The following is a 23,570-nucleotide window of genomic DNA, read 5'->3' as shown; positions in this document are numbered from 1 at the left end:
ATGACTTGTTATAAGATTAAACATTTGACAAGTGACTACAGTAGTCAACATTTGAAGTGGATCAAAACCATCAAAGTTGTCCTGAAACCAAAACAATACCCGTTCTTGTCTTAGAACAACTTTGATGAACTTTTTTGATCCACTTCAAATGTAGACTAATGTATAACAACTGGGTTGAGAAGGAGACACATTTTCATCGTTTTGACCACGTCTGCACCATGCAGAGAACAAGTTGTTCTGAATCTGGCCTTGAAACACAACCAGAAAGCTTTCAACTGCCTACAGAGCTGCAAACAAGGCCTCCATAAAAATGCCCTCTCAACAGGTCCCTTTATGCTCTGTTATATACTTGCTCAGTATGCAAATCCCCCGTTTAGTTAGTAATATACTGACTAACGGTCGTTCCTCCTCCTGTGCTTATTATGTTTTAAACTTACAGGCTTGATGAGTGTCATCTATCAAGTCTATCAAGTGTTCAGAATCGCTTGGCAACGCAGCACCAATATGTTAAGGCCGATTTAAAAGCGCGACGGCGGGCCTCACCTCCATCCCTCCCGGGCCCCCGCTTTGTGTTCAGTCACAATGGCGCGTTTCCCAGCGACCGTTAAAACCGGCTGAGTGCAGTGAGAGGGGCTGGACCCTCACTAAAGTGTCATAGACGCTTTAAACTGTTGCCAAACTGTCTTTGAGCTTCCAACGGAGTGGTATAAGATGTAAAGAACCTGTCGCTGGATCTTCGGAACGGAATTATTGTAAGTAAATTCACATATTTTTTTTAGCAAAATAACGTTTGTTCTATTAGTTAATGCGTCATGTATTTGAATTTAACCAGACGCGATGGAATTATTGGTTTAACTTACTTAACTGTAACGGAAATGGTTACCATGGTTATTAAAAAGCTTGTTCTAGAATTCAGAGTAGGTTTCAACAGTCATTTTTGGCTGCGTGTGTGGCAGATGTCGTTTATTCAGGTGAATATCGACGCTGTTTGCGCAATAGTTTCGAGGAAAGGCGTGAATGTTCAGTAGATTTGTTATCACGGCCGTGAGAAACTTTTAGATAACATTCACAAAGTGGAAATTCGGGTGCGCCTGTTATCCTTGTAAATCAGATGCAGATGAATGTGTTGAAATGCGATCGCAGTGCTGATAAACCAATGCGCTTATTTCAGTTTAGAGTTGTTGAGTTCAGAGGAAGAGCTGAAGTGAGTGGAGCTGTGCAGAATGTAGAGTCAGCATACTGCAGTGCGCGTGACCGAGCGCACTCAGCTCCACTGGGAAAAGCTTGCATGAGTTTGATCATTAGTGTAATCGAGTTACACATGACTTTCCAAAGCCTAAGAACCTGACTAGGAAAAACAAACAGGCGAGTGGCTCTTAAAGGAGAAGTTCATTTACAGAAGGAAAATGTCCTGATCATTTGCATACCCTCATGCATGTCATCTAAGATGTTCAGGTCTGTCTTTCTTCATTTGCAAAGACATTAAGGTGTTTGAGGCAAACATTTTAGGATTTTTCTTCATATGTGACCCGGGACCACAAAACCAGTCGTGAGGGTCAGTTCTTTGAAATTGAGATTTATACATCATCCGAAAGCTGTATAAATAAGCTTTCTATCGATGTATCTATATGATGTTTGTTAGGATAGCACAACAAGTACAACTATTTGAAAATGTGGAATCTGAGGGTGCAAAAATATCAAAATACTGAGAAATTCGCCTGAAAAATTGTCCAAATGAAGTTCTTAGCAATGACTAATCAAAAATTACATTTGGAAGTCCACTTCCAAAACAAAGATTCACATATAATGTACTCACCCCCTCATCATCCAAGATGTTCATGTCTTTCTTTCTTCAGTCATAAAGAAATTATGTTTTTTGAGGAAAACATTTGAGCATTTTTCTCCATATAATGGATTGATATGGTGCCCCGATTTTGAACTTCCTAAATGCAGTTTAAATGTGGCTTCAAACGACCCTAAATGCGGTTGTAAATGATGCCAGCCGAGGAAGAAGGGTCTTATCTAGCGTAACGACCAGTTATTTTAATAAAAATAATAGAGTTTATATACTTTTTAATGCCAAACGCTTGCCTTGTCTCACTCTGCCTGGACTGCTTTTGTTCTGGTTCATGACAGTTATGTCGAAAAACTCCCATTTCATGTTCTCCCTCAATTTCAAAATCACCCTATATCGCCGTTTTACCTGTTTTGTTAAGGGTGTTTGATCTTTGCATGTTCACTTTGACATTAAAATGTATTTAAATTGTATTTTTTAATGAAAATAACTGATCGTTTTGCCAGATAAGACCCTTTTTCTTCGGCTGGAAACCGCATTTGGGATCGTTTGAAGACGCATTTAAACTGCCTTTTGGAAGTTTAAAATCGGGGCACCATATCAGTCTATTATATGGAGAAAAATGCTGAAATGTTTTCCTCAAAAAACATAACTTCTTTACGACTGAAGAAAGAAAGACATGAACATCTTGGAACATCTTCATGGAACATGATCTTAACTTAATATTCTAATGACTTTTGGCATAAAATAAAAATCGATAATTTTGACCCATACAATGTATTTTTGGCTATTAATACAAATAAACCAATGCTACTTAACATATAGTGGGCTTCAATGGGAATCAACAGATTAAAGGTCCAAATTGCAATTTCAGTGCAGCTTTAAAGGGCTCTACATGATCCCAGCTAAGGAATAAGGGTCTTACCTAGCGCAACAATTGGCCATTTTCTTAAAAAAAAGTAAAAAAAAAAAAAAAAAAAAACACTTTTTACCACAAATGCTCATCTTGGACTAGCTCTGTGATGCGCGTCTTCACACATTACGTAATGACGTTGGAAAGATCACGCACAGTTAGTTCTTCGTCTGTGTACTTTGGTTCAAAAAGGTAGGGTAGGGTGAAAAACTCCTCCAACTTCAAAATGGTCCAACATCGTTGTTTTACCTTTTTTGTAAAGGGCATTTGACTTTCTTTGCACAATTGCTTTGTAAACACTGGGTTGGTAATTTCGCATGTGTGATTACATAATGGTGAGGTCTAGCTAGTTCAAGACGAGCATTTGTGGTTGAAAAGTATATAAATTTGTATTATTCTTAGAAAATGACAGATCTTTTGCTAGATGGGACCCTTAATTCTTGGCTGGGATCATGTAGAGCCCTTTGAAACTGCAGTTTGGACCTTCAACCCACTGGCCACCATTGAAGTCCACTATCTGGAGAAAAATCCTGGAATGTTTTCCTCACAAACTTTAGGTTCTTTTTGACTGAAGAAAGCAAGACATCTTGGATGACATGGGGGTGAGTAAATTAAGAGGACATTTACATTCTGTCTCTCAACAGAAGTGAACTTCTCCTTTAAAAGCAGCGTGATTAATTTAGTATTACTGGACTTGCTATTCATGAAATACAAAAAGATTTATTTATTTGGCTTTTTATTCATATATGTATATTGTATGTCTGTATTTATGTTATCATGATTAGAAGTAGATTTTCTTGTGATCTGGTCTGGAAGCCAGTTCTAAACGTAATGTGTATGTTTGTTTCTACTCAGGGACTCACTCAAGCTGAAACTGGTGTATGTATGTCAGTAATAGACCTCTTCCAAATCACTGTCTGACACTTTGAGAAGGCGACAACAAATTTATCATGATAGACAGTATAGTCACTATAAACACGAGGCGCCGGAACATCTGTATGCTCATAGATTGATATTTGACAGATGCCAATTAAATGGTTTGTGGCTAACCACAGAAATGGTGAGCAGTGTTCAGTGTTTCTGCACATGTGAACCAAAGACTGTTGAACTTACTTTGCCTTTTGACTGCTGAATTTGCAAAATACTTAGTTTGCTTCAGGGGGGTAGATGCATTCTAGTAAATTAGACAATTAGCTCCACTCACAAGTCCCTACAGTCCTAAAGTATGCTGTCGCTCACTGATTCCAATTTCAGCTTTAAGCGGTTCCTCAGACAGTATCTGGAGTATAGCGTGTTGCTGGAAGCGGCATGCATTGTGTTTCTGCTCTTATGTGTATGTGTGTGTTTCTATAGAATCATGAGTTCAGGTGCTCTACAAAATGTGCATCACATCTGGAGTGGATTTGGAGAACAGAAAGATGGATAATAGCTGGCCCCACTTCCCAATCAAAGCTGCACATGCAGTATTATGACTTCACATTGTTCTACAGACAAATATGTGTGATGCTGAGGGCTGAGGGCTTGTAGTTCATAAGAGCAGATAGGGTCATGAGGGGAGATAAGCAGATAGACAAAGCAGCTCAGATATCTAAGAGGAAGTGATCAAGCCAAGACCATTTAGCTTCACTCTGGTCTCCATATGTTGAGCAAAACCATCATACATTGTTATAATTAGTATGGAATAAAAAAAAAGAAAGAGGAAAAGAAAGAGTCCATTTTAGACAGATTTAAACATGTTAAGTCAAACATTGTTAATGTAATTGAAAAGCGTCTAAATATGAGAACTGGCAGAACGTCCGAAAGTCTCATGATCAGAGATTTATAGAATTTCACTATAGACATTGTTTAGTTGACTAAAAAAATTAGAAAATAAGATTGTGTTGAAGCATTTTGTTTGGTCTGGAGTTTCTGGACCCGCATTGAATAGATTAGAGGAATGTGAAAGAACAGCGGAACACGGATTGCTGTGAAAGACAAATGAGGAGATAAGAAAGATGGAGGAAGTGATTGCAAGTGGGTAGACTGGTGTGTTTCATAAATCCTGTCTGTTCAAGCTCCTGAAAACTATTCAGTTTTACATATTTAGCTTTGAGATGCTAAGTTTAGGATAGCATCTCTGAGCTAAATTTGTAAAATTGAACCATTTTTGTGTAATACGTAATAATGTTCATTACTGCATAAATATAGAATATGGTTGAGTCATCTTTTGCCGCTATGTTGTGTGAACAATCTGTGTGACGTACATTTCCATTGGACATCCTGTCATTGTCACTGTGTGATGAATTCTGGCACACAATAAGAGCAATAGGAATACTAGCTGCTTTTTTTTTTTTTTACGAACACAGGTCAGTTATTATGAGCTATTGATAGGATGCAGTATGCAGGAACTGTATTCACTGACTGCATGAGTCACAGGAAGGTGTTTAAGAATCTACAGTACAAGCTTGAAAGAACAGATAGAATCTCCACAGAAATAGGTCTAGGAAACAAGGCTGAGATCCTCCCAAAGGCAGACAGACAAGAAACCACTGGCCAGCAGTTATTGTTAGTGCTGAATGCTTGAGTAAGGGGATTACATTAATCAAAAAAAGTAGTGTCTACTTTTTAAAAAGTTAAATATGTACTAATAAAAATTATCTCTGAAGGAGCATAATGCTATTAAAGGGATAGTTCACCCAAAAATTAAAATTCTGTCATTAACATGTTATTCCAAACCCATAAGACCTTCGTTCAGCTTCGGAACACAAATTAAGATATGTTTAATGAAATCCGAGAGCTTTCTGAACCTCAGGGACCTACCACGTTCAAAGTCCAGAAAGGTACCAAGAACATCAACAAAAAAGTCCATGTGACATAAAATTACGGTTTAACCACTGATGTCACATGGACTATTTTGTTGATGTTCTTGGTAAAAAATCGAATAAAAACAAGTCCCCACCCAACTTTTTTAAATTATTTTTCTATCCAGCTTATTTTTCCTGTAAGAGTGGGCGCAGCCTTTTATAAATTTCACGGGTCTGGCTTCCAGTCTCATCCACGTCCAACTATTTTTAGCTGTACAATACACCTGGTTTTGCCGCTTGATATTGCAAATTAGTCTGTCTTATCATATTATGTTAATGTATTATCTTAATTATGAGCACACTGGTTTGTATTGCAAACAGTTTTACCATTTACTGCACGTTGTTATTCTTCTGGATATATATATATATATATATATATATATATATACACTGACCAAAATTATAAATGTTACACTTTTGTTTTTGCCCCCATTTTTCATGAGCTGAACTCAAAGATCTAAGACTTTTTCTATGTACACAAAAGGCCTGTTTCTCTCAAATGTTGTTCACAAATCTGTCTAAATCTGTGTTCGTGAGCACTTCTCCTTTGCCGAGATACTCCATCCACCTCACAGGTGTGGCATATCAAGATGCTGATTACACAACATGATTATTGCACAGGTGTGCCTTAGGCTGGCCATAATAAAAGGCCACTCTAAAATGTGCAGTTTTACTGTATTGGGTGGGTCCGGGGGGGTCTGAAAACCAGTCAGTATCTTCTGTGACCACCATTTGCCTCAAGCAGTGCAACACATCTCCTATGCATAGAGTTGATCAGGTTGTTGATTGTGGCCTGTGGAATGTTGGTCCACTACTCTTCAATGGCTGTGCGAAGTTGCTGAATATTCGATAGGAACTGAAACACACTGTCGTATACTCCGATCCAGAGCGATGTTTTCAGCTTCCAGGAATTGTGTACAGATCCTTGCAACATGGGACCATGCATTATCATGCTTCCACATGAGGTGATGGTCGTGGATGAATGGCACAACAATGGGCCTCAGGATTTCGTCACAGTGTCTCTGTGCATTTAAAATAGCATCAATTAAATGCACCTGCGTTGTCTATAACATATGTCTGCCCATACCATAACCCCACCGCCACCATGGGCCACTTGATCCAAAACGTTGACATCAGCAAACCGCTCACCCAAACAACGCCATACACACTGTCTGCCATCTGCCCTGTACAGTGAAAACCGGGATTCATCCGTGAAGAGAACACCTCTCCAAAATGCCAGATGCCATCAAATGTGAGCATTTGCCCACTCAAGTCGGTTACAACGACGAACTGCAGTCAGGTCGAGACCCCGATGAGGATGACAAGCATGCAGATGAGCTTCCCTGAGATGGGTTCTGACAGTTCGTGCAGAAATTCTTTGGTTATGCAAACCGATTGCTGCAGCAGCTGTCCGGGTGGCTGGTTTTAGATGATCTTGAAGGTGAAGATGCTGGATGTGGAGGTCCTGGGCTGGTGTGGTTACACGTGGTCTGCGGTTGTGAGGCCGGTTGGATGTACTGCCAAATTCTCTGAATTCTTTGGAGATGGCTTACGGCAGAGAAATGAACATTCAATTCACGGGCAACAGCTCTGGTGGACATTCCTGCAGTCAGCACGCCAATTGCACGCTCCCTCAAAACCTGCGACATCTGTGGCATTGTGCTGTGTGATAAAACTGCACATTTTAGAGTGGCCTTTTATTGTGTCACCTGTGCAATAATCATGCTGTCTAATCAGCATCTTGATATGCCACCCCTGTGAGGTGGATGGATTATCTCGGCAAAGGAGAAGTGCTCACTAACACAGATTTAGACAGATTTGTGAACAATATTTGAGAGCAATAGGCCTTTTGTGTACGTAGAAAAAGTCTTAGATCTTTGAGTTCAGCTCATGAAAAATGAGGGCAAAAACAAAAGTGTTGAGTTTATCATTTTGATCAGTGTATATAGCGGCTAATGTATTGGAAGTCTCGCCCATAGGATTACGTCTGCCTTGAAGAAGATGGTTCAAGCAATAAACAAGCAATCTGTTACTATTTCCATTTATCACAACTTTAATTTCAAATTAAATTCCTGATCTTGAACTAATTTTAAATTCAAGAAATTCATATTAGTAGTGTTATCTTAAAATATTTTAAAAAGATTGGAAGCTAAAACAATTGTGGTTTTTTCATACTTTTCAGTCAGGATTGAAAATGCATCTTAGTTTTCATATATACAGGATGTGATGACAACGAGTTATCTCTGTCTTTTGTGCGATGAGTATATGAGAGATTAAAAGTTTGGATAGGGATACATTCAGATTGTTTTGATATGGTATATGCGAGTGGGGAAGGGTGTGATAACTTCAAATTATGAGTCACCACAAACGTGTGCTGACAGCGGCGCGCGTGTGTGTGATGCGCTACAGACTCCCTCTGCTGTCCTGCTGGAATCTTCAGCAAACACGGAAGAAGCGGGACAACAGAGCGGTGAACGCCAAATAATGGCATGGATACCACAATTGTAGATATGAACGACAATCCAGATCCACTGAGGCCAGTCCTGTGCACTCTGTTTCAGCAGTGATGTGAGGTGGGCTTACAGCGCTCTATAGCGCGGCTCTATTTCTACGGGATCAGCAAATACTCTCTGTATAGGTATGCGGTATCAAGTGTTAGGGTTATTTTTATACTTCTGTCAGTTCTGCAGGTTTTAGTGCGGAAGGAAGTATATATGACAGAGCAGAATTGATACTGAATCATTTTGACCTGAAAGTCCTGCGCATAGACGCGTTTTGGATAGGAGTTTGATCACACGGGCATCTCAAAGGTAGGCGAAATTTTAATATTTGCATTTGGAGTTTAAATAAATCCCATTCCGGTTAAATACAAAATATAAAGTAATCATGTATGGGTGTTTTCACGGAGGAGTTACGCGTAACTGCCTCTTTTTTCAGATCAGTTACATTTTTATAATGCAAATTATCATTCTAAACAAATGTCTTGACCATACAGTATAGGAAACTACCTATTGTATCCGCCAGTGATAATGTAATATGGGGTGTTGTTGCTCTTGTAGCCAAACGAGCGCAGGGTGGTGCGCGCAAACTGCCATGACATTGGGCTGCTGCCATGTGAGATGAACGGAGTTAAATGACTCTGCTTTAGTCACAAAAGTATCGTTTGCTTGTTTAAAAGGTACGTGTGAGCTAAATATGATCTGTAAATGAGTATAATTACGTGTCATTGTATAGTTTGGGAAAGCGTACACGCGCGAATGACAGGCTGACCTGCCCTCCACAACAGATGTATTTTAAATCATTTCCTGAGCTCTTATAAAGTAAGGGATTGCAAAGAATTTGAATAAAATTGAATTAAATGAATTCAAATTCATATTGTTGCAAGTGTAATTTAGAAAAAAAAAAATGTTTGTATAACAAAAGCCTTTTGAAAGTTTCAAAAAGTTTTGAAATGTCTTTGGAGTTTGAATTTAAAATTGAAGTTTGGCTAGTAGGTTTTGCAATCAGATTACTGAAACATAATTTTGTTTAGAACAGCAAATATTTGTGTATTTTGTTTGTTTTGAGTTGTTTTATGATATTTTATGAGGAAATGCAGCTCTATTTAAATCCATAGAGGATGTGATGACAACCTTACCCTATCATAAGGAAACATAAAAGAAGCCTAAAGTGATCACGTGACCTGTAAGCCAACCGTAATGGCTCTGTTGTCATCCCTTTCATAATTGTATCTGCAATACCATGGAAGTACATGCATAGTTCCATAAAATGAGCATTACCTGTTAGAAAATTGTTCACGAGTTATCTTATAAAACAGCTATTTTTCGTTACCAGACTCTAATTTTAGCTCATTCCAAAATGAAGATGTAAATATGTAATATTTATAATTGCAAATATGTTTATCAGAAAGTAGGCAATTTACTATATAACGAGATGTTTCCACACAGGAGCAGTGTGTTCTTTGTATTTTCCTCCATTGACTTCAATTCAAGCAGAACAGCTTCCGGAATATGCATTTTTAAGCCATTTTTGAACTGGGGGAGGTGATCTGATAGCCCATCTCTGGTTTGCTCAGTCTGTGCGCCGTCAGTTACTAAGTATTTTTTCGTTAATGTGTTTAGAATTTGGTTATAAAGTCAAATTTTATAGGCAAACCTCACTGCCATTTAGTGCTGTTTGTTTGATGACCGTTTTGGAGCCAGATCCTAATAAAATTTTAATTTTAATGGATTCATTCGGAGTTAAAGAAAAATGGTCCATTGTGTTGATTTTTAGACTAAAGTAGAGTAGATATTTTTAGTGTTCTTTCAGTGTTCATTCTTCAGTTTTTTTTTACAATAAAAACGTGTTAGTCTCTGAGATCTGGACAAAGATTGTACCATTGGTGTTTTGATGGTTGACAGTCAGGTTTGACAGTATCTCTCTCTGTAAAACAAACCAAAAGCTGTTGTGTTTTTTTGTCAGTTTGTTCTCTGCATTGTCTACCAAACAGAGCTGTTTATTGAGGGCTTGTCTGAGCACAGCGCCCCATTTACGCTTTCCAGCAACATTGTTCACTTCTGCTCTGAAACTAATAAATAACCTCAGGCCTTCAGTGGAGCAGCCTATAGTTCATTTGCACATTGTGAAATGTCTTATTTTTTAACTTAACTGTAATTGGATTAAATGATGGTACACATGAAATACTTCAAACTCAGAGTTCCACCGAATTGTTTAATGTCTATGATTATACTGTTATAAACACAGAGATATGGGAATACCATAAAAGAAAAAGCATTCACACTTTGTGACACTCCTCTGCGAGTCTGAACAGGACTTACCCCATTCCTTCTCCGGAAAAACTGTTATTCGTTTGTGGTTTGATTAAAGCCTTTCTGACATCCAAAGCTGTTATCCGAGAAACTAATGCTGGCCCACTTTTTGTAAATGCGGTATGCTACTGTGTGTAGTTTACCGATTTGTAGTTTATCAATTTCACCCAATTTATGTAATGAAGATAGATCTTTGTGTATTTTGAGTGCTGATTTATCTGCTTATTTCACCCGAAATTTAAATTTAAATGTAACAGTATCCTGACAAAATCATTTATTTTACTTGTATCTTTTAGAAATAACTTGTAAATGATCTCACCTAAAAAATTAAAAATGTACATTTGAAACAAACCATGCAGGTTTCAATGTAATTTAATTAATCTGTTGGTTCAGTCGGGCTAAAACTGATGTGCTAATTGACCTTCCCAGGGAGTTTGACTGAAAGGCGATCTGACCAGTCATAACGCAGAGTTTGCCATTTTTGTCCGACAAACAAACCAGACAGGAGAGTAGATTAACGTCACTGGATATGAACTTGAAAAATAGTGTGTATTGACATCTTTCCACGGTTGCAACAAGATTCCTTCTGATGTTCATTCTTGTTTATTTCATGCTATAACTAGTAATTAACTAAGAGATGATGTGCCGCTTAAACTGAGGAGCTACAGCGATCTGAGTGACACATTAATGAGCCAAAAAAACAGAATTTATTGTTTGAATTTCTTGGAAAATTACAGAATCAAAAATTGCAGAACCTGCTCTGTCTTGTCTATCGGTGCGTTGTCAGTTTCCTCTTTGCTCCGCAATGTATTTTTCACTGCGTGACAACATGATGTGTGACGTGAGAGTGAATGGCTTGTCAGACATAGCAGCAGTAATGAAGGGGGCGGGTCTTTGTGAAGGGTTCTCTGACTCTGTTTTCTGTGGTTCATTATTATGTTGCTCAATTTAGTGTGTCAACATACTGGCTTCTGTGAAGCATGTACATGTGTACTCGCATCTGTACATTTGCCATGCACATTTATCGATATAAGCTATCTCTCGAAAGAAACAGGCCTGTCTCCACCTCTGTTTGCAAGTTCCTCTTGTTATGTTAGCAAAATTGCACATTTTGTAAAAAAAAAAAAAAAAAGTGTAAATAACTTGCATTTGTCTTTATTCCTCCTGTGTATATTTTTAGATTTTACTTTGCGTAGTGAATTATGAAATGAACTTGTTACCATAATGTTTTACCCTAAAGGCATACTCCACCTTATAAATAAAGATTTGTCATCATTTAATCATGTCATTCCAAACCTGAAGAACATTTTGGATCAAAAAACATGGGTGACGATGTACTTACATGTACTTACAATGTGTAAACAAAATATACGTTGAGGCATTTCTCAAAATGTGACCCTGGACCACAAAACCAGTCTTAAGTAGCATGGGTATATATGTAGCAGTAGCCAAAAATACATTATATGGGTCAATATTATTGATTTTTCTTTTATGCCAAAAATCATTAGGATATTAAGTAAAGACCATGCTGCATGAAGACAGTTTGTAAATTTCCTACTGTAAATATATCAAAACTTATTTTTTGATTAGTAATATGCATTATTAAGCACTTAATTTAGACAACTTTTTTTTTTGCACCCTCAGATTCCAGATTTTTAAATGGTTGTATCTCAGCTAAATATTGTCCTATCTTACAAACCATACATCAATGGAAAGCTTATTTGTTCAGCTTTTAGACCATGTATACATTTCAGTTTTAGAAAATTGACCCTTATGACTGATTTTGTTTTCCATGGTCACAGATATGTTCTCTTACATTCTATAGAAGAAAGTAAGTTGTGCATATTTGGAAAAAACATGACGGTTAGTAAATGATGACATAATTTTTCTTTTTTTTTTTTTTTGGTGGGAATAATGATGTAAATCAGTCAATATCAAATATCAAACATTTGTCATAATGGTATCATTTTTAAGTAGACTTTTCAAGATCTTCCTCTTTTTTATCACTCTTTTTCAACCCTGTTACCATGTTTTGTACAAAAATGTGAATTTATGGCCATTTGAAAACATTGCTCGTCTATAACGTTAAAATCTTACAAAAATGTACTTTATAAATGACATGATCAAACTGGAATAGGCATGTTTCATTGACCTACATACAGTGTTGATGCAATCTGTTAGCCAAGACACAAAACACTCCGTTGACACATCTAGGATCTGTATAATTTAAGGGAAATGCTGTGTAAACACACTGTAGTTTATTCCCTAGAACATTTCAGAACTTCTCTGACTTTTGCTGGGTCACTTATGCAACAGCGAAGTGGCTTTTCCCACCCTTGAGATGGAAACACTGGCCTTTGTTTTTGGTCGGAGTGTGCGCTAGTTAAACTCATTTTGATAAAAGTCAAGGTTGAAGGAAATACACACACACACACACACACACACCCGGATATAGTTAACAGAACCAGCTCCAGAAGTATGATTTAATGCTGAAGGTATGCGTTACTAGTCATGCTCTGGATCTCCTTATGTATTGTCACACACATACAGATTGTACGGTCTGTTACACTTTTCAGCACGCAAACATACACACTAACACATTCACTCAAATGTTCCCATTTAACTGCTGCTGAATCTTCGTAAGTTTTGACAGTCGAATCGACTATCAACAGACACACAAAGACATGATAAAGTCATCTTTCCTATGTCTACAAGACAAGTCAAACATGCCAAGAATAACAAACACTGATTATTTGCTCTAACTCTTTCCAAATTATAGTTTGTTTATTCTCTCTCACTTCTTATTAAATTTTGTAACATTTTTTTTTCTGTTGTCTTCCCCTCTCTTAATGATCCCACTTTTAACTTTGACCTAATGAATCCATGTGTTATATAAGTTGTGCCACTGAATTTGGTTTCATCTTTTTGTAATGTGACATAATTTTTTGTACTTTGTAGGTTGGCTCAGTTTAGTTGTAAATAAAAAGCAAGCAAACCAAAAAAAAAAAGAGTTGTTAAAAATATATATATAGTAATAATAGATACCGGTTCAAACTTTGAATTTTTTGAATTACGCACATGGTATGAATTTTTCAACCTGGTGTCATGACAAAAGCATACCTGCTGGAACATTTTCGCAAGACGTGAAATACATACCAATAAGTGCATATCACTGCAGTTTCCAGAAATGTACAGAGTGGTGCTAAAAGAGTGCTCATTTTTTTCTCTGGAACAGATGAACGTACATATGGTGTGTTTTATGTGACTTTGTTTTTGTATGTGTTACAAAAACGTAAAATGTCCGTTGAGTGGTGCTATAACTCTAATGCTCCGTGACATTTTAAAGTAACATACCATCTGGACCACACCTAAACCTATCGATAGTGTGAACAAAAGCAAATGTGATGTAAAAACACAATCTCATCTTTCAGCTCTTTCATTGTGAGTCATGTTTTTCACAAGGATTCTGCATCCCAAGTCCAATTCCTTGCCGGCTGAGCTACTGAGTAAGCTTGATACATCCATAAAGCGAAACATGTGGAGCTGTAATCATAACTGTGTACGAAAATGATTACAAGTGCTCACTGTTTTACCGCCCCTAGTGGACATTTCTGTTGGAAACTGCAGTGATATGTACGTATTGGTACATATTTCGCATCTCACGAAAACGTTCCCACAGATATGTTTTTGTCATGAGATCAGGTAGGAATTTTTTAAAAACCAGCATACCAGTACAAGTAGCTAAGTAACACAGACAGCGTCATGAATTGAGAGGAGATCCCTGTTAAGCACATTAATACAACTATTAATAACACACAACTAATTCTTTAACTGGGCAAAGTCAGACACACTGAAGAAGGTTGCAAAGAGGAGAAAGTACCATAGCAGGCAGAGCAAACTCACTTCACCATGCGCAAAATATTGAAAGAAAATCCTAAATACTGAATTACATGAATCTTCAGAAAAGTTTAGATGGTATTTTTTTTTCATCTTACATCCATATAATGCATTTTGCTGTTGTACTTGAAAGCACAGTGCTGCTTTGTTTACAGCAGTAACCAAGGAAACGCTGTATTGCTGCTGTTCCATAAGTGCCACCTGCTGTCAGAAAGTGAATTTGCGTTTCCTTTCAGCCCACCTGATGTTTTGTTTTAATGTGAGCTGCTTTATTTTGTCAAACTTGCTAAATCAGCATTATGTACTACAGTGAATGTACTAAATACTCTCTCCTTTTCTTCCAAACTGCAGGCTGACTGAACTTTCAGCGTCTAAAACGATGGCAAGATTGTTGTCCTGATAGGATGTGGACTGTCCTTCTGGATGTGGCCTTCAAATGTGAATTCTGGGATTTGTATATAAAAAGACACTGAGCCAATGAAGAATTTTCCACAAGAAAGGAACAAAAAGCATCCTGACTTTGTCCAGCTGGATTGATTTCAAATGCTAAGTGCGTTGTGATTTTTGTCTCTCCTTCACGTGTACAGTCCATTTATTCTTTTCACCATTCCTTTCTCCATTCACCCTGCTGCAAGGTCTGTCTCTCTGTTGTGCGGGAGGACGCGGTGGATCCGAAATGTCTGCCAAGGCTCCCATATACCTTAAACGACGAAGCCGTAAAGGAAAGAAGGAAAAGCTGCGTGACATTCTTTCATCTGACATGATCAGTCCTCCGCTGGGAGACTTCAGACACACCATCCACATCGGCAGTGGCGGGGGCGCAGAGGATCTTTTCGGTGACCTGTCTTTCCTACAAGGTAAATTTCACCTGCTACCAGGGCAACAAGATCACCAGGGGTCATTCCAACTAAGCCGCACAGCGAGTGTAAGGAGTCACCCGCCAGCCTGTGAGAGCTCGCCGCTTTTAAAAAATGCCCTGTCTCTTCCTATCATTGGAGGGGTGCAAGCGCTCACCCTTCCGGCTCCAACATCTGTGACTTCAGCAGCAACGGTGACCACTGAGGTCCCAGCAACACTGACGACAACCCAATCACCGCCAACATTTCCATCTCTCGCTCCACCTCCTAAACCTCCCAGACTGCACCTGGAAGAGAGTAGCGTGTCACGGCATATGTCACTTCCTGCATCTCCAAACCGCTCTCCACTCCATTTGCACACCTACGGACCAAGTCCAGATTCTGAGGAAAAAGAGAAGTGTGTGAAAGATGGAGATGGGGAGGAAAAGCAGTATCTGTCCAACGCAGGCTCTATGCTTTCCCTCCATCTGGACTTGGGGCCATCGATTCTAGAGGATGTGCTTCAAATCATGGACAGCCAGAGAACAGGGACGTTCAGTGGGGCACTTACACCCAGTGGACGACAAGAGATATATACCTGAACGTGAACGAGAAATCCGAGTCAAAGCTTGATGGTACATATGTGGACTAATCATATTTTTCTTCATGTATAAAAAGAGTTTACCCTCTAAAACAACTCATTTATCTGCTGTACAATTGCGTTTCTTGGATATTTTGAATTTTTATGCACATCATATATAGAGTTTTTGTACAGGATTGGAACAAAATACGAAATGAATCTGTTCTATCATTGGATTTCTGTGTTCAAATGGATTGAATGAGTTTTTCTTCATTTTGGACTACAAGCACTAAACCAATTCTGGCTACTCCTAGATACATTTAGAAACATCTGAAAGCATTTAAGCAAGTACATTTAACACTACCTGCAGTGTATATGTACTATTACAGAGCAACATCCTACAGGCCTACTGGATTCACTACAGGAAAAGAACAAACTGACATTTTTCTCTTTCAAAGCAGCAATGACATCATCTCCCCCCCTCTGTGTTGTTGCAATTTGTGTAATCGGGTAAAAATGTGCAGCTCCTCCCTAATGATCTGGACACACACACATGCCAGGAGGCCTCTGCATCCACACCATGGAACTGTAACTTTCTTTTTTTGTTGGGAGTAGTTTTCATTGTTCCAAAACAGAAACCCGAAGGCTGTTTTTGCACGGAGCAGGAATATGCAATGTGTTCCCTTTAGTTTTTAGTGTGTTTGGTTGTTGTTGAGGTGTCTACAATCCCTCAGGCTTTGACAGATGATCACTTTTCTTAGGCAGCAGTGGTTTTTTGTTTCCCTGACTGAGTGATGGGGCCTTAAAGAAGGGCTTGTTTTACCCTGGTATTCCCAATGTAACTCACCACACATGGGTTAATAATACCTTGTGCTTCCTGTTCACAGATCTAGACCTATTAGTATTAGCATTATTTTGTCAGATTATAAATTCAAATTGTTTTTGAATAACTGTTTTTATTAGTTTACCACAAAGTGCATCAAACTGTCAACAGGTAGGGCTTAAAAGAGCATACCGTAACACAGTCATATTGCAATCAATTTTATACCTTCACACTGTAAAAGCAATAACAAAATCTACTGTATTCACTTAAACTCATCAGTTCTCATATTTTAAAAAATCTGAAACATTCTCAGTTTCAGTTTTTTCCTCTTCTCAAAAGCTTTGTTCTAAGCAGCAAGTGTTTCTGAGTATTTGGTGGTTGTTTCTTTAAGATTCTTTGTTCCTTATTTATTTTTTCTTTGTTGTTAGTAGTAAACTGTCTTACAGTTTTATCCTTACATTGTGAGTTTCATTCTAAAGCTGAATGTATAGACAGAATCAAAGTTCTGTGCACTTAAATTTATTTTTTAAAAAACACTACCAGTCAAAAGTTTTTGAACAGAAAGTATTTTAATGTTTTTTAAAGAAGTTTCTTCTGCTCACCAAGCCTGCATTTATTTGATTTAAAGTACTGCAAAAACAGTAAAATTTTTAAATATTTTTACTATTTAAATAACTGCTTTCTGTTGGAATATATTTTAAAACGTAATTTATTCCTGTGATTTCATAGCTGAATTTTAGCATCATTACTGCAGTCACATGATCCTACAGAAATCATGCTAATATTCTGATTTGCTGCTCAAAAAACATTTATTATTATTATTATTATGTTAAGAACAGCTGATTAGAATTTTTTCAGGTTTCTTTGATGAACAGAAAGTTCATAAGAACAGCATTTATCTGAAATAGAAATTGTTTACAAATAACATTATAAATGTCTTTATTATCACTTTTGATGAATATAAAGCATCCATGCTAAATAAAAGTATTCATTTCTATAATGATGCTGAAAATTTAGCTTTGATTACTCTGATAAATTACATTTTAAAATATATTCAAATAGAAAACAATTATTTTAAATAGTAAACATTTCAAAATTTTAGTGTTTTGCTGTACTTTGGTTCAAATAAATGCAGGCTTGGTGAGCAGAAGAGAATTCTTAAAAATAAAATAAAATAAAATAAAAAACAAATATATTACTGTTTAAAAAACGTTTGACTGGTAATGTACATCTGATCTAAAAGCAGATTAAATGCATAAATAGAACAAATCCTATGATATACCCTTTCATTTGGCCAAGTACTTATTAAGGACTAATTTTATTACGCTAAACATTATAACACTGAACAGTGACCTAAATGTTAGACATAGAATAAATAGATTTTATCACTAATCATAACTCTTAGTGTTTCTTTTGAATTTTCCTAGACTACATTAACCAGAAACTTGTGACCTAAACAGTTCTCATAGCTGCTTTACTGCTCAAATGATTTGAAAGAGACAAAAGATAATGTTGAATATGAAATATCTTCACTTTTTTAATTATTATTAGTTTAGGACAACATATATAGCTCATTTAAACAGTTGTATTTAAGGGTGATCAGGGTTACTGAGGATCTTTTTATTTTACATCACTGAAGCACAATTACAACAATAAAACAAAAAGCAATAAAAGTACAATACCGTTTAAAAGGTAACGCCAACAAGCAATTGGGTAAATATAGATGGGTAAGTGTAAGTATAAGTATGCATTGCTAAAAACCACACATGCGTTAATAAGCATCACTGAAATACTTTTCTGCTCCACCACAGCAAAATACTGTGATTATTCATGTTTTGTTTTTGTTTTTTTAATATTAATGCTATTTTCAGTTTGTGAAAAATACAGACTTGGATTATTACTGGATTTTGGATTCAACTGAAAATGTGATGTTTTTACATTATTGAGATGACTTACTTCACAAATACATTACATTCCTGACAAAGATGTTTTACAATAAAAATGCATCATGTTTTTAGACTAAAGGGGAAGCAGCTGCATCTCTGTGAGGAGTATTATAACATTTGCTGCCTTATCAATAAAAGTAAATCATTAATGGCTATGACTACACGTTAACCCTGTGTCATGTGCCTCTATAGCACTAGTTCAGATCTGCACCTGACACATTTTTGCCCATGTGTTGGGTTTTATTTTGTCAGATTCTGTACTGGATGTTAAGTGAATATTTGTTGCTGCTGCTGCTGTACACACTACAACAGACTTACAGGATAAGACATAGAGACAGAAACTGAATAAATGGTGAATAAATGCTGATTTCTGATCCGACAATCTCTCAGTGACATCTCTCTCTCTTTCTTTTATTCGCTCATATAGGTAAAAATAAAGGCGGTCAAACATTGCATGTTTTATGTGGGTTTTATGTGATACAAACAGATTTGTACTGACTTACCTTGCCCTGTTTTAATGCAAAAGAATTCTCTAGCTAAGACTAAAATGATTATGGGTGTATGAAAGAGCGGAGTTGCAGGCCAGTGCATGAATGACTCTGGTATTGCTGCTCTTACCTGTGGCACACTTTTTTCACCGCAAGTCTTAGCATGCATGCCTGTATTACTTCTATCTGTTTTGAATACAAGCAACGTCTTGAATTTGCAATTTTGAACCTATACCTTGTGGCTGAAACCCAGGCTTGTGCTTATGTGTGTGTGTGTTCAAGGCCCATTAAGATTTTGAGAGTGTGTCTGTGTACTTTGCTTATTTGCAGTAGCTCCTCTATTTTCTGTCACAGGCCCTGGGAATCTTTCCAACTGGCTTTATTAACACAGAGCAGCCCAAGTCCCTGACCTTACGAGCACAATACCATGGGAACACCAGCGAGAAAGAGAGGTGGGAGCAGTTGGAGAAAGTAGGAGGAAAGGAGTATGGAAGGAAAAGGGTTGAGGGAAGGTGAACGAGGGCTGGGATGAAGGAAAACAGGGAATGAAGATTTGCAGAAGAACAGATATATTTGGTATCAAAAGGAGACCATAAATCACAATCCACTGAGTATTGTCTTTGTTGCACGTTCATAAATAATTCGTTAACGATCAAGAGGGTGAGGCTCCTACAATCAACTCAAATCAGCTCAGACAAAAGAAGATCATAATAACCAGCTGATCTGGATTCTGATAGTGATCGTTATAAATCTTAAAATAAACTGACGTTTCACAGCTTAGTACTGGTTTATCTGGCTGCTCTTTTCATTTTCATGCTGTCCCTAGCAAATCCATATTTAAAGAGATACTTCACCCAAAAAGGAAAATTCTGTCATAATTTACTCACCTTCACTCTACTCACCATGTTGTTCCAAAACAGTATGACTTTCTGTTGGGAAAAAAAAAAAAAGTAAGAAGCTTTAAAAATGTTTCAGTCTTTTCTTACTCCAGGCAATGTTCTTTGGATCCTATTGACTTTCATTGTATGGGCCCAAACAGTTCTTTGAAGACATCCCAGGTAATAAAAATACGTTCCAAGAACTTATCGCTAATGTTTTCATTAAGTTATGAAAACATTATTTCTAAATGTTAAGTTTTAAAAACGTTTTTGTTATGCAAATATTAAAGAACATGTAATGAACAGCCTAATTCTCTTGCAAAACGATAGAGCCTATATTGTGGTAACGTTTTGAGAATTATAAATAGACGTTATAGAATTATAAACTCAATTTTCCTCAGTATTTTGGAGTACATTCACCCGCTGTTTACGTTATGCTTCTATAACTAGTTAACTGACGTTAACTTACCAGTTAATGTTATCACCGTTACTATGGAAATCACACGAAAAAGCTTTAAAATACAAATTTAACGTTACAGACGACATTATCCACAACCAAGATTAAAAAAAAAAACTAAAGCAGAAAGTGAAATGCTGTTTAAAAACCTGCCTAACTCACTTTACTTCATTTCACATTAGTTCGTCGTTAAGGGTAAGTTAGGTTAAGCTATTAAGGACTCCGCCTGATTAGCAAACTTGCGTTAATGAGGCAGTGGGGCTTACAAACGTTGTTTCTCGGTTTAACTAAAGTTGATTTCGGCTAATAGCTGACGTTAACTTACTCACCATTTGATATGCTATTCTGACGACATTCCGGCCCACAGTCAAAAAAAGGCTCCAAAACACTCCGGACATAAAAAAGCGACACGATAAATAATGATAGTTTGCTATTAAGGAGTTTTTGTTGAGTTGCCGGTGTTTCTTTTGCCTTTTAACCGCCACTTCAACCAATGGTCAGTTTTTCGCGGGCAAGTTCACTACGGTAAATGGATTTAGTATATTTTTCTCACAATCCTTTGCTGTTTACAGTAGAGTGGATTCAGGTAAAGTGGCCTATAGTATAAAACGTGTAATTTAGATGCTGAACGTTAGATTTTTTCCCCCTTTTTCTTTATTACTTTTGTTAACTTTATAATATTAAAAGTTATAATATATAATAAATATAATATATAATATTTCATTTTGAATACAGTTCATATAAAGTGTTATTTGCAAGATATACGCCAATAAACATTTGAGGTCATGTACTCCAGACAAATTTCTTTTTTTTAGGTAAAGTGGGCCGTCCCTTATTTATCAAAAATTATTCTGCATCCTAATTAAGAACACATGATTTATTAACACATATGTTCAGGCAAACATATTTGACAAACCCCAAATATATATAACCTGCATGTTATGAGTAAAATAAATCAAATCTAAATTCATGTGTGAAATTCAAAACAACTGAAAGCACATGTTGTGCTGACATTAAATTTGATGCAATCAGAAAATTAGACTATTCAGAAATCAGAATAATGATAAAAAAAATTAACTCTATAATATATTCAAAATTTGACTGACACAAGCAACAACAAATAGACTAAAAATATGAATAGAGGTACATTTAAAATGGTAATCATTTATAAAATTTTTTTTTTAGTCTAAGTTTTCTAAACACTATAAAGAATTTTTAATTGTGTCCATATTTTAAACCTTTATATTCTACATTTATGTTTTTTTTTTCCCTGTCAACCTTTCTTCACTCCACAAATTGAACTTCATGTCTCAACTTCCTTTCTTTCCTTTCTTCCATCTCTGACTTGAATTCCTGACTGCAGTCTCATATCTGTTTCTAAAAAAAAAAAAATTATAAATGTCAACTAAACAATAACCAGTGAATGTTCATTTATTTAATGAATTTGGGTATAATTACTGAAGGTTAAAGTTCGGCCCACCTTATCTAACACATTCAACCAAAGGGGGCCAGCAATATTTTAATCACCTCACAATTTTTTTAAATAATTTTTTTGCATTTTATTGTTGTTGATGAATAATATTAATAAATATTAAATATTGAATAAAACAGAAACTGTCACAAAAAAAGTTTGTTTACATTTAGTGAGCAACCATACAAGTTACAAATTTTTATGTTGAAGTGTTTTTTACTTTTCACCATGACACAGTCCTCCTTTGAGGTGTAGCCACACCCACCAGTGTCACATTGCATCAACCAAAACTATTTAATCATTTAGAGAAATAGTGTCCCTTTAATTAGGAACCATTGTTATGCTCTAAAAGTGTAAACCCTTTGAGCACAATACAATTTAGCTTAAACAGCTCACTATACTACACCCTATACATCTTATTGTACATATTACAGTAAAATACTGTTCAAACTAACTCAAAATAACTTTGAAAGAACCTTATCAGAACATTCCGAGAATGTTCCCTGTTAGCTAGGATAATGATGAGTAAATGATGACTGTTCACCTTTGGGTTTACTATCTTGGGTTTTGATCAGACCTAAAATGATAAGACCTAATCAGTGATTCTAGATAAGTGCCAGCAGAAACCGTTCTGCTGATTCTTAGCCTTTTCCTAAAGCTTGCATTTAAAAATACAAGTTATTCTATTCAAAATCTTCATGTGTGAGATCTCTTTGTCTTAATTTAGTAAGAGGGAAATACAGCCCTAATATCACAGACTTGCTCTAATGTGTTCCTTTTTTGGCCCTCACCCCCATACTAACAGAATGTAACAGATAATAACCACCCAGCCAGGCAGCGTCTGAGAGCACACGCACACATATAAAAAATATTTCCATGGAATATTTTGACAGTGCTCTGAGGAAGGGAGGATACTGAAAAATATTCAATGTGTGCTCTGCTGCTTCAGTGCAGCCTTTGTGAGTGTGTCAAAGGCTTCGCTCTGTGTGTGGCTACAATTCACAACCTGTCAGTTGTTATTGAGAAGGCCAATAAAGGAGGGAAAGCAAAAGAAAACGGAGAGAAGAGATGAAGAGGTTTGGAGAGGCTGAATAAAAAGTTGTTTGTTTTGCGAAAGCCTATATCCTTTTAGGAAAAGTCAATATAAAAATGGCCTACAAGAGAAACATGTATATCCTTACAATATAAAGCAGTGCTTGAATCTTGTGTTTGGATTTAGCTGAGAACAAATTTCAAAACTACGACTTTAAACTAAGAGTAATCAGTTTCTGCAGACCTTTCTGCAGCACTGAAAACAAAAACTAAAGACAGCTGCTGAGGCCCCAGACCTGCATATAAATCAGAGAACCGGATAATATCCATTACAAGAGAAAGAAGGGGTTGAGATTTTCTACAGTTTGGTGAATTCATACTGTTTTTGTGTTTTCTACTCCATAATTACAAATTTGATTTATATTTATCCTCATATTTAAACTGAACTGTCATCATTTGTGACCTTGACCAATGAGCAAAAAGAAGCTGAGACGTCATGGTTTTGTCAGATTGACACTTAGCGCCATCTCGTGTCCATTCGTGAACAGTACAACATTTATCATTTAACGGATGTTGACTTACAGGTCCTTTTCAAAAAATTAGCATATTGTGATAAAGTTCATTATTTTCTGTAATGTACTGATAAACATTAGACTTTCATATATTTTACATTCATTACACACAACTGAAGTAGTTTCAAGCCTTTTATTGTTTTAATATTGATGATTTTGGCATACAGCTCATGAAAACCCAAAATTCCTATCTCAAAAAATTAGCATATTTCATCCGACCAATAAAAG

The 23,570-nt window shown here is 36.6% G+C and overlaps 1 protein-coding gene across 5 annotated transcripts; it reads left to right on the top strand.

Moving 5' to 3' along the window:
- Positions 1 to 614: 614 nt before the first annotated feature.
- cdc42ep2 (CDC42 effector protein (Rho GTPase binding) 2) lies at positions 615 to 18,980 on the top strand. Of its 5 annotated transcripts, none has more exons than XM_051109191.1 (3): positions 615 to 752; positions 14,611 to 14,809; positions 14,895 to 18,980. In XM_051109191.1, the coding sequence occupies exons 2-3, from the start codon at positions 14,803 to 14,805 to the stop codon at positions 15,695 to 15,697; spliced, it is 810 nt and encodes a 269-aa protein (XP_050965148.1). In that variant the 5' UTR covers positions 615 to 752; positions 14,611 to 14,802; the 3' UTR covers positions 15,698 to 18,980. The 5 variants fall into 5 exon arrangements, with proteins under 5 accessions (XP_050965148.1, XP_050965149.1, XP_050965147.1 ...); XM_051109192.1 differs by lacking the exon at positions 615 to 752 and adding an exon at positions 7,914 to 8,124; XM_051109190.1 differs by lacking the exon at positions 615 to 752 and adding an exon at positions 7,914 to 8,361.
- Positions 18,981 to 23,570: the final 4,590 nt, after the last annotated feature.

This window comes from Labeo rohita, chromosome 5 (assembly GCF_022985175.1).
Source record: "Labeo rohita strain BAU-BD-2019 chromosome 5, IGBB_LRoh.1.0, whole genome shotgun sequence".
Taxonomy (NCBI): domain Eukaryota; kingdom Metazoa; phylum Chordata; class Actinopteri; order Cypriniformes; family Cyprinidae; genus Labeo; species Labeo rohita.
Note: the sequence above shows the minus strand (reverse complement) of the source record. Positions and strands in the feature narration are given on the sequence as shown.